The 12,649-nt window shown below is 33.3% G+C and overlaps 1 protein-coding gene across 4 annotated transcripts in view; it reads left to right on the forward strand.

Moving 5' to 3' along the window:
* Positions 1-255: 255 nt before the first annotated feature.
* The window catches only part of LOC107867827 (protein PSK SIMULATOR 1), a 46,983-nt gene continuing 34,589 nt past the window's right edge, over positions 256-12,649 (forward strand). The window contains exons 1-5 of one of the 4 annotated variants that reach the window (XM_016714271.2): positions 256-335; positions 4,156-4,574; positions 9,660-9,985; positions 10,081-10,173; positions 10,273-10,363. In XM_016714271.2, the coding sequence (XP_016569757.1) occupies positions 4,248-4,574; positions 9,660-9,985; positions 10,081-10,173; positions 10,273-10,363 (837 nt within the window). In that variant the 5' untranslated portion in view covers positions 256-335; positions 4,156-4,247. The other 3 variants (XM_016714270.2, XM_047411883.1, XM_016714268.2) reach the window with 3 other exon arrangements.

A 12,649-nucleotide genomic window follows, 5' to 3' on the forward strand; every position in this document is an offset into this window, starting at 1 on the left:
TATTTAGAGAATTTATTACAAATAAATCAAAATTAAAAAAGAAAAAAGATAAAATACAGTGGCGTATGAGACCTGTAATGAATTTTTTTCGTTTTGATTTTGAAGTTTGTTTGAGGTGGCATGAGAAAAAGTCGATCATATTTCTATTTTTAGGAAAAAACCAACGCTTTCCCACTTGTCACAAAGTGTGAGAAACAACGAAACTATCTTTACACTTGTTTCTCAACTTCAGTCTTTCCATTTGCTTTCCCACCGCTTCATTAAAATGCCTATTTAACCAAAACCCCTTTTTCTTCTTTTTCCTGTTGTAGCATAATCTCAAGCTTTCTTTTTTGGTACGTTACTTTTCTCTTGCTATGTAAGTCTTTTCTTTTTCCTGCATTGAATTGTTGTTTATGTTCTATGAATTGGATGTTTTGCTCTTTGATTGTTTGTGCTTTTACTACTTGATAACTTAAATTGAGATTTGCATATTTTCTTTAAATGTTCTTTATTGATTTTCTTTCGTTCTTACTGTAATTATGATTGTTGTTTATATTGGGGTATGACAGTAATTTCAAGTCGTTTGTTTTTACTTTTGTTATCATTATGACATTATCCATGTGTTTTACTTTCAATTTTATTTTGATTATTGCTTTTATGAATCCCTTACATTGCTTCTTTAATGAAGAATTAATTTAAAGTCGTTTACTCAATTGATTAAACTAAAATAGCCAGAAAATATATAATATGATCATAATCCATTATACATTATGTGTATGATCGTATATAATGAGTATATAATCTATATATATGGATTAAAAAATAAATTATTAATCAAACAATTCATACAAAGATTGTTCTTTAAATAAAAGGAAGAACAATAATAATCTTTTTGAAATAGGAGGGGGGGCAAGAATGATTCTTCTAAATACATTTTTTAAATTAACCAGCAAAATAGATTTAGTGCCCGTTTGGCCATGAATTTTTTTTTTCTGAAAAAATTTTTCGGAGTTAGAAATTGTGGTGTTTGGCCATGAAAATTTGAAAAATAATTTCGAAATTTTTTTCTGAAAAGGGAAAACAAGTTTTTGGTGTTTTCACAATTTTTCAACTCCAATTTTAACTTTTATTATTATTACATATAACCCCAATCTTTTAAATTTTTACATAAAACTTTCCTTATAGCATTACTTTTTCAATATTACGTATATAACAGTTTTAAAGAATAAGATAATTATAATTTCAAACTTAATGCTATCCTAATTAATATATATCTCTTCTACTCTCTCATCATTATTTTTCTCCGTTATTTTAATTTTTCCCTTATTTAAAACATTATTTTACTGTTAATTTATATTTATACCCATAAATATATAAAGTATTATATTTATAACAGAAATATACAAAGTATGTTATATATAAAGTTTATACCATGTATATACCATATATACACATATATAAATATACAAAGTATTAAGAAACATACTAAGTATATTTATAACATATATATACAAAGTATGTTATATATGAAGTTTATACCATGTATATATCATATACACACATATATAAATATACAAAGTATAAAGAAACATACTAAGCATATTTATTTATTTATTATGGTATATGATATAATCTATATCTATAATATATAATATATTAAAAGTATGAAGACCCTTAAAAAAGTGATTTGAACTTTTTACCCTTCATTAAAAATCTCTCGAATAGATAAAATAGTCTTTTTACCTATTTTCTTAAATTATTAAATAATTATCTTTAATATTTATAATTAAGGAAACCTAAAGTATATGTTAAAAGAAAAATACATAGAAAGAAAGCTATAACCAAGGAGTCCTAAAATACAAAAATATATATGGTTTTAATCCTAAAAATAAATTATTTCACGTGAATTTTTTTTTACTTTTCACAAGTTTGTCTCCTATTAGGTTTGTGTGACCAATTTCCCGTAATAATTATGGCTAAAGTACGACAATTACATACAAATATGAAAACTATTAATTAGATATTGCAAAATGTAACAATAACAAATAATTTAATACGAAAAAATTAATAGCGCCAATTATTTTATTATTAGTTATATGGTTAAAGTGCAAGAATAATTAACTAATATGGAAAATTAATAATTACATGTCTATTTTTAATATTAGAGGAATAATTAATTTTCTTTTGATTTCAGAATTCAAGATAGAATTCATTAGATCTAGGATTTGTTATAAAATTTATTTGTTGTGTATTCTTTCGAAGGAGGACATGCATGCCCTAATTTATCATTTTCGGCTTAGAGCAGGTTTAGTTTTTCTCTTTACTTTATTTGTAAAGAAATTTAATATCAAAATTTAATTTCGCATAATAATTTTTAGTTTTGAATGATATAAATAACTCACTGGCCCATTAAATATGTATTGGTGTTTGTGAGAAGGTAAAAGCTTAAATTGTTTTTTTTTTTTGGCTGAATTTAAGCTAATTGACCAGCAAATCAACTACTCAGGAAACAAAAAGTCTTAAACTGGTTCAGTAATAATATGATTGATTAATATTTAAGTGGAGCAGCTTAACGGCAGGATAGCTACATGACAATGATTAGTAATTACCGTTTTTACTTGCGTGAATCTTGATAAAAAGAACTAATTTATTTATTTATTTGGTAAAAAAACTAATTTTTTATTTTAAAGAAACAATAAATTGAAACACAACATGCAATAACGTATTTGGGATATGATAATTTTCTTCTATTGTTTAATTACATACAATATTTATTTTAATATAAATTGCTATAATTTAATAACTTTTTTTTTTATAAAACTTACTTAATCAAGGAAAAACACACGTGCAAAATACGTATACCAAGCAAGTATACCATAAATATGCAAAGTATGTTTTACATAGAAATAATTTATTCGCACATAGTAAAATCTTTCATGTATAAGAAAATTAAAGAAATAAATTAGCGGCGCCCTAAAATTTAATAACAACTCATCATTTCCTATTTTTTTGAAACGGGAAATAAATTAAATAAATTCCTAAAAAAATAAATTTATTTGAAAGATAATATTTGTTACCTAAAAAATAGAAAACAGTGATCTGTTAATATAACATCCATATTTAAAATTTTCAAATATGAGAAAACGACTATTAATGTAAATATTATATATGTCATAATTGAAATTCATTAAATTTGGCCATGTATATGTAATTTTTTTTAATAAAAGTGACTAATTGTGTTCTTTTTCCGTTAGTAAGTAAATTTTAGTTAGATGATTTTAATAGTTTGTAAAAGTTGGGGCATAAAATCATATTTTAAAAAAAAAAAAATTAAAAGTAAAAAGAAATTCAAAAAATACATGACCAAATACAACTCCAACTTCAACGGAGCTCCGAAAAATTTTAGTTTTAATGGTCAAACAGCTACTTAAAGAATTTTTTGCAAATATAAATAAAAATAATGTTTAAAAAAAAAAAAGATTAAACACGGTGGCGTGTGGGAACTGCAACGATTTTTTGTTTTGGTTTGAAATTTTTTGAGGTGGGAGAAGAATAAGTCGTCATATTTCTAATTTTAGCATAACGCCACCACAGTCCCACCTGTCACAAAGTGTGAGAGAAAGAAGAGACTAATGTTAACCACTTGCGTCACTGACCTCGGTCTTTCCGTTTACTTTCCCACCGCTTCATACGCACTCCCTCCTAAAATGCCCATTTAACTAAAATCCCTCTTTCTTCTTCTTCTTCTTCCTGTTGCAGCACAATCCCAAAGGCTTTCTCTTCTTCTTTTTTTTTTTTTTGCTGGGTAAGTTCTTTCTTGCATTCAATTTTAGTCCTGTGAACTGAATGTTTTTCCTATGTGATTGTTTGTGTTTTAATTGATAACTCACATTATTATATATATGGTGGTGTTTAAAGGGGAGCCTTATAGCAACAGGACAGCTGTCTCTGTGTAGCCTAAAGGTCACGGGTTTGAGTTGTGGAATCAGTCAAAAGTTGTTTTACTGTGGCCTGTAGGTCATGGGTTTGAGCCGTGGAATCAGCCACGGACTCCTTAGGGGTGCAGCCGTTCCATGGAACCTGCCTGAATGCGGGATGCTTAGTGCATTGGGCTTTTTTTTTTTGTTTGTTTATATGCTTAGTGTGTGCTAAATCTATTTTAGTATTCTGCAGTGGCAGGTTGCTGAGACAGCTTCACACTGTTTTGGTTCAGCTCTTGAGGGGAAGCTTGAGATTGAAATAGGTGGAAGGCCGTTATTCAGAAAATGGGTGGTCTTTGCTCTAGAAGAGCTACTGCTGAGCACACAACAGCTGGTGCCATTCCACATGTGAATGGTCTTCGTGAGTATGGTGCTGGAATAGTTTATCAGTCGCCTAGATTGCCCACACAGCTAAACAGTGATCCTATGCAATCCCCTGCTGTGGAAAGCACTGATAAGCAACTAACTGAACCAGCATTATCTTTTCTGGAGGTGAATGTGATTCCTCATGGGGTTCCTATGGATGATGTTGATGATGGAGTTCCAAGATTGTCCAGGGCTTTATCCAACACATCCAGATCAACAAAGTCAAAGCACGTTGCAATTGCGACGGTGAGTCTTCAGTCACATATGCTATGACCTTGTGCATTTATCTTTTTCCTTAATTGTTGCTAGTAATTATTTGAAAACTTTCAATATAGGAGTTTATAAAGATAAATGGACCCCATTGTGATAAGAAAATGTGAGGGGTGGATCCACTTATGCTTTGTAATTAGTCGAGGTGCGGGCAAGCTTGTCCGGACACCACGATCATCAAAATAAATAAATTTCAGCAACGTAATAAACCAAAGGTAACAACAAAAAGTGAAGGTGTGCTTTGGGGAATAACACTTGGCCGTGAAAAAGCATTTCAGTTTTGCCTTTCTTTTGTCTTGTTTCTTTTTCTTTTTTCTTCTGTCAGTTTTTTCCTTTCCTTCTAAAGCAAATTAAAATAAGATGTGCTAACTAATTAAAACTATTTTTTTTCAATTTCTCAAAAAATGTAATTAATTGAAAATGAGTTGAAAATTTAATATCAATGCTATATCTAAAAGAAATATTTACACGTTATATAATAGAACTATAATAGAAAATGTAAAATGGAGGATCAAAATTTTACTTTGCATACACATTTAAGTTGGAGCAAAAATTATTGTATTAAGCCTTTTTACAATGTATGTGATCAGATTGAAAGATTATGAACAAGAAATACAAAAGAAAATGACGACGTGCTGAATGGAAAAAAAAAAGCATTCAAAGCTACAGATTATGAGAAAAAAGAAAAATGCTACTTCATTTATTTGCTCTGTGTCAAAACTTTTAATCTTGATGTTTAAATGCTCTATTGTAATAATGAGTCCCACATCTTACATTCTGAACTTCATAATTGAAATATAAAACCATGATTCCTAATCTTTCCTTAACTGGTTCAAACTCTCTATTAAGCTGCCTTTACTCCAGAAATACAAATTTTGTAAACATCTTTCCTTAATTCTAGAAATGTGTGTTCTCTGCCCTTCAAAGCAGCTTCGTTCCTCTTTAGCCAAATTGTCCATAAGATACACAATGGAATAGTTCTCCATTTCTGCTTTATCTCTTTCCAACAAACCTTTCACTTTCTGAGGCATCACCCAATTAATACCAGTATATGACGAAGATTTATGAATAACTCCCATCATGCTCTAGAAATATTTAAAGTGGAGAGAAAGGTGCTCCACGTTTCCCTGATCTTGTGTCAGACACAAGAAGCATCTACTACATAGGTTGAAGCCTCTTTTCTTCGAATTATTTTGAGTTAAGCATGCTTCCGAAGTAGTAACCCATCCAAAACATGCAACTTTAATAGTCAATGAAAGATGCGTGAGTCATTAGCCTTAATGATCTAGAGAGCAATAGTCAGTCCTCCTTTACCATTGCCGATTGATCTAGAAAGCAATCGTGGGCAATATGGGTTTGGTAGGGATTGGGATTGTAAGACCCATTATTTATCCCTCAAGTATCCGTCTTTAATGGGTAATATGAATATTACCTATATTTCATCAGTTAAAAAAAATCAATTATCTGACCCATTTTTACTTGGGTGGGTTGGATGGATACTTGCTTTTTATCCATTTTGCAACAGTAAAACAAATTAAAGTGAGTTAAAAATTGGCATGTTCTTTGACCTAGTTTATTCTGTTTTAAATTTGAAAAACCAACAATATGGTTTGTTTCAATATTGTAAAAGGTTGAACTAAAATAAATTCTCTCTCGATATACATATGTGTGTCAGTGTGTATATATATATATTTATCAGTTTATAACTTCCTATGAACATGACTATTTATTCTGATAGAGAATTTTTTCAAATGTGATTTCTACATATTTTTACCCATAAAAAAGATGTATGGACATTTTCATGTTACTAGCTTTGAGTTTTGTATTCTTCTATATTGAACTTATCTAGGAGGAGTGATTTGCTTTGGTTTTAACCATTAAGGTACAGTAAGTATGAAAGCATATTTACTTTTACTTATATATATATATATATATATATACTAATAATAAAGGGGAATAAGCAGGCAGCTCTTCGACATGCCTGCTTCAATCGTAATTTTACTATATCATCCCTAATTAATTATTATAAGTCATTTAAGTATTAAAAATTAATAATATTTAATAAAAAGGCAAAATAAACATAAAATAATAAATTAACTCTTGATGTTTTGTTCCGCCTTCTTTAGTTGTTTCAATCGTAATATTACTATATCACCCCTAATTAATTATTATAAGTCATCTAAGTATTACAAAATTAATAATATTTAATAAAAAAAGATAAGTTAGACATAAAATGATAAATTAACTCTTGATATTTTAAATTAACTTGATGTCTTATATAAGACCCATTTTAATTTTTTCCACAAGTATATTTTGTAGTAATTTTGTTATATCTCTTCTAATTAATTGTTATAAGTCATTTAAGACATGTTTACTTCGATGTTTCAATCGTTATTTTATTATATCACCCCTAATTAATTTTTATGGTCATCTAAACATTAAAAAATTGATAATATTTCATTAAAAAAAAAGTAAAATAGACACAAAATGACATGTCAACATAAAACATTTAATTGCTTATCAAAATTATATTAGTGTCATATAAATTACGATAGTACAAAGGAAGAGATAAAGTAACATATATTATTTAAAAAATGAGAAGACATATAAATTGGAACGGAGAGAGTATTAATATTTTATTGAAAAATTATGCTAAGAGTATTATAAATCACATAATTAACAACTTGAAAATATAAAAGATATAAAATATTCGACTGACTCTCGATATTATACCAGCAAACAACAACAAACCCAGTGTATTCCCACATAGTGGGGTTTGGGGAGAGTAAGATGTACGCAGTCCATACCACTACCTCCGGAGAAGTAGCAAGGCTGTTTTCGATAGACCCCCGACTCAAGACAAAGAATATTAATCAAATCCGCAAAAAAGTACGTAACAAGAGGACAAGACATAAATACACCACCCACAAGGAATAGCAACCAAAGAATAGTACACCATCGCAATACAACATGCAACAAGGTAGCATACCAAGAATAATACACCCACCAAGCTACGCCCTACCCTACTGACCCAAACTGACACTAGCCTTCTATCCTAATACGCGACCTCCATAACTTCCTATCTAGGATAATGTCCTCAGTGAGCTGAGCTGTAACTGCTCCATGTCTCGCCTAATCACCTTTCTCCAGTATTTCTTTGGCTTTCTTTGGCCTATCCCTGCCCCGTCTGAAGCCATCCAAAGCTAGCAGCTCACACCTATGAACCGGTGCATCCGTGCCCCTTCTCATCACGTGTTCGAACCATCTCAATCGGACTTCCCGCATCTTATCCTCCACTGAAGCCACTCCAACCTTCTCCCGGATAGTCTCATTCTGAACTCTATCACCCCTAGTAAGCCCACACATCCAGCGCAACATCCGCATTTCTGCCACTTTCAAATTTTGAATGTGAGAATTCTTGACTGGCCAACAGTCCGCTCCATACAACATGGCCGGGCGGACTGCCACCTTGTTGAATTTGCCTTTAAGCTTGGGTGGCACCTTCTTATCACACAACACCCAGAGGCGAGCTTCCACTTCATCCATCCCACCCCAATATGGTGAGAGACATCCTCGTTGATCTCACCATCCCCTGAATCATGAACCCGAGATACTTGAAACTGTCTCTCTTACACACCACCTGGGAATCCTTCCTAACTACCACTTCGTCCTCCTGCCTCAAGCCATTAAACTTACATTCCAAATACTCGGTCTTGCTCCTACTCAATCTGAACCCTTTAGACTCAAGGGTTTGTCTTCACACCTCCCCGTGTCTCATCAATCAAAACAACATCATTTGCAAAAAGCATACACCAAGGCACCTCTCCTTGAATATGCCGCGTTAACACATCCCTGATGCAACCTTGACAGGGAAATGCTCTGAATTGCCTCCCGCCATCCTCACCTAGCTCTTAGCTCCATCGTACGTATCCTTGATTGCTCTGATATACGCTACCAGGGCCCCACTAACCTCCGAGCATCTCCAAAGAACCTCCCTAGGGACTTTGTCGTATGCCTTCTCCAAGTTGATAAACACCATGTGCAGGTCCTTCTTCCTTTCCCTATACTGTTCCACTAGTCTCCGCACCGGGTGAATTGCCTTCGTTGTCGAGCGTCCGGGCATAAATCCTAATTGGTTCTCCGAAATAGACACTATCCTCCTCAACCTCAACTCGACCACTCTCTCTCAAATCTTCATAGTGTGATTCAATAACTTAATACTCCTATAATTGTTGCAACTTTGAATGTCACCTTTATTCTTATATAGAGGGATCATAATACTCCATCTCCAAGCCTCGGGCATTTTCGCTGACTTGAAAATGCCGTTAAACAAATCAGTCAACCACCTTAAACCCGCCTCGCCAGAAAACTTTCAAAAATCCACGGGAATCTTATCAGGCCCCGTCGCCCTACCCCTTTGCATCCTACGAACAGCCTCTCAGACCTCCTCCACCTTAAAACGTCTACAGTAACTAAAATCACGACACTCCTCGGAGTGCTCCAGCTCCCCCAACACAATAGCTCTATCCCCTTCATCATTCAAGAGCCTATGAAAATAAGACCAAATTGAAATAGAAGAAAAAATATTATAAATCACAATAATTAAAAATTTAAATTATTTTAATAATTGATTATCTAAATTATATTTGTGTTACATAAATTGAAATAAAAAATAACATACACGGGCCCTTCCATGTCTAGTATGAATATATATGGTGATTGTTTGATTTAAGAATGTGAACACTGTCATATCTCAAGATGACATTTTTCACAGATGTTTGAATTGATAATAGGTTCGTCCATTTGTTGGATTCTTGTTAATCGTATATAGACATATGAGAAATTTTTCCTTTGACTCTGGGAGGTGAATTGAATTTGTATGTCGTGTGAGAAAAAGAAAAAAAAAACAAATACACCGACAAAATCGAAACAAAAATACAGTTCTATTTGGTTTGGTTTGGTTATACTGTATTTTTAAGGTCAAAATTGGATTAAACTGAACCATGAACACCATTAAATTTCGGCATTGCAACAGGAATTTATCTGTTTTTTTCTAGACAGGTTTCTGAAGTGAGTTCACTGTTGGGCAGAGCTGGTACGGTGGGGCTCGGTAAAGCTGTAGATGTGTTGGACACACTAGGTAGCAGCATGACAAATTTAAACCTGAGTAGCGGTTTCACGTCAAACATGGCAACCAAGGGAAATAAAATTTCAATTTTGGCATTTGAAGTTGCAAACACCATTGTCAAGGGTGCCAATCTTAAGCATTCTCTTTCAAAGGATAATGTACAACATTTGAAGGAGGTGGTTCTTCCTTCAGAAGGTGTGCAACTCTTGATAACAAAGGATATGGATGAACTGTTGAGAATTGCTGCAGCAGACAAGAGGTGCTAAAGAGTCTGAGATAGCTTATTGTCGTATAAGATACTACTTTCAAATTGTGTCTGCCAAAGTGTTTTTCTTATATTCTTTAATGTGGCAGGGATGAACTGAAAATATTCTCTGGTGAAGTGGTTCGTTTTGGAAATCGATGTAAAGATCCTCAATGGCACAACTTGGAACGTTACTTCGAAAAGTACCTGCTATAAGCTTTTATCTGTTATTGCTTGTTTGTCATCAGTACACCACCTCAATGAGTGATCACATCATTAATAGTACATCTCATTATATTTAGGCTGGAACCTGAACACACACCTCATAAAAACTTGAAAGAAGCAGCAGAGGCTGTAATGGTGCAGTTAATGGTCTTGGTTCAGCATACAGCTGTGAGTTTATCTCATTTTTTTTACGTCTTTAGATCTCCCATTCCATATATGTTCCATTATCTTTCCATCTTTTGGTTCTTTAGTTGGTTTCAAAGAATAGTTGAGACGAAATTAGGATCTTGTTTTGCCCATGATTGAAGAGGTCATGCAAATTTAAGACTGTTAGAAAAGCACACTAGTTATTGATGCTCAAGTAAAGTAGGCTACTCTGACCTATGTTGCTCGGACTCTTCAAAAATGTCTAAGGGGTGATGTTGGATTCTTCAAAAGTGTGTATTTTTGGAGACTATGACACGAGTGTGCCATCGTAAGTGATGAGTCCGCGCAACTTAGACTGTGACTACAAATGGAACTAAATGTAAGTAGTGCCGTCACTGCTGTGTCATCAGCTGTTCTCTGAAAATCGTAAGAAGACCGTGTGAAATCATGGAAGGTTATTTATTTTAGTTGCCTACAACATGGCAGAGTATCAAATTCTCACATTCATGGTGATTTTACTTGCCCTTTCTCTTTTGGGAAATGGAAGTGCATGAGTGGCACATGACTTCCAGCCAAATCTGTCAGAAATTTGACAAGGAGGGCTGTTGACTGAGTTTAGATAGTTCGACAATTGCAATAGTTGAAGGGTCTCTACAAGACTTAAGCTCAAAAACAAATTTAATCAATTCATATTCATTTATATTTTGACTTTGTATTTCTTGAGAAGTTGGCCACTAAGTAGTGGTTCGGCTCAAAAACAAATTGCAATATCTTTTTGATGCATTATTAATGGAACAATTTGCTTTATACGATATGACTATAGCGTCAACATATACAAGCAGATAGATCGGAATAATATGAATAGAATGTGGAGAGAAGACATAATGATCTGACTTGGCCATTCCGTCCCAACTCCTGGACTACAAGGCTGAAGCGTTTAAACCAAGCCCGAGAGAACGCATAAAGGAACCATCCAAATAACATGCTAGATTGGATGCCCCCCCTCTCCCTTTACTTGTAGTTAGGATCTCGATTAGCCTTGTCGATTGTTGTTCAGAGACTAAAGACCCTTCTATCCCCAAAAGATGATGAAATAGGAGCGTATTCTTACTTGATCAGTTGATTGATTTAAACACATTCTTGCTGATTGCCCTTTCCCCCCTCTAAACAACAAAATCGGGAGGTTGGTCCATATAAACATCTTTTTTCCTGATTTGGAGTTGTCGCTGCCGTATCTGAGGTTCATTCATGATAGATTTAGTGAGATAATTCCTTTCGTCCCTTCACCTCTGCACGGGGTTTTGTGATACATAGTAGTTTTTGGAATGAGTTCTTTTCCCTTTTCCCAGCAGCAATGTTCCCTATTGCACCTGAAGGTTATTATCTTAAATAAGAATTTGAAAAGCCGTAAAGGATCTTCGGGGTTAAAATCTTCTGGTCATACGAGAGTGTGACATTCCCTAGTAATTCACTAGATATCTATGTTGCACAGACTTTTCGGTTTTGCCGCCGAACTTGTCTCGACACGAGACTGACGTGGGTGCGGTGCCGTTTTAGATTTGGTAAAACGATTTCGGATACGTTGACCAAAATCAAGAATAAATTTAGGAAAAACATTGGATAATAGACCGGCGATTTAACTGGAAAAAGTCCAACCGGCGACTTCACCGGCGGCTGTAAAGTTGACAAACAAATCCAATTTTCAGTTGTTGGTGTCTTGGGGAAGAAAGAAGCGACCATACTTTTGGAACCCAGCCGAATCAGAGGATTAATTACAACTTGTTGATGTGCTTGAGAAGAAACAGAGATCTCACGTGTTGGGGAAGAAAGAAACTAGATCTGTGTTATAAAAGAATCATGTCGGTTGTGTCTTTATATTTTTTTAATTCTTTATAATATAAAAAGAATCAATAGATAATTATATATAGTAAAATAATATTTTAGTTAGAGAATAATTCCACACTAAACACACATCAAGTGACAACACGCTCACCAAAAAGTGGATTCTGATTGGTACGTGATATTACCCTAGCATTGAAAAAGTACTCCTCATTATACATAGTTATTTTTACGCCGAATCCCCACGCCCATATCCATACTCGGATTCGCACCTTGAATCTTAATATTTAAATTTTGACGAATCCGACTCTCAGATCCGCTCCCGTCTCGAATAATGCACCCAAGTCCGAGCAACTTAACTGTATATTGATGCAAATATTGATCCTACTTGACAATCAAAATAACCTGAGTACCTACTTTTTTTTCAAAAATTGGTAACTTGTATATTTCACTAAATCCACAGTAATT

This window comes from Capsicum annuum, chromosome 4, assembly GCF_002878395.1.
Source record: "Capsicum annuum cultivar UCD-10X-F1 chromosome 4, UCD10Xv1.1, whole genome shotgun sequence".
Classification (NCBI taxonomy): Eukaryota; Viridiplantae; Streptophyta; class Magnoliopsida; order Solanales; family Solanaceae; genus Capsicum; species Capsicum annuum.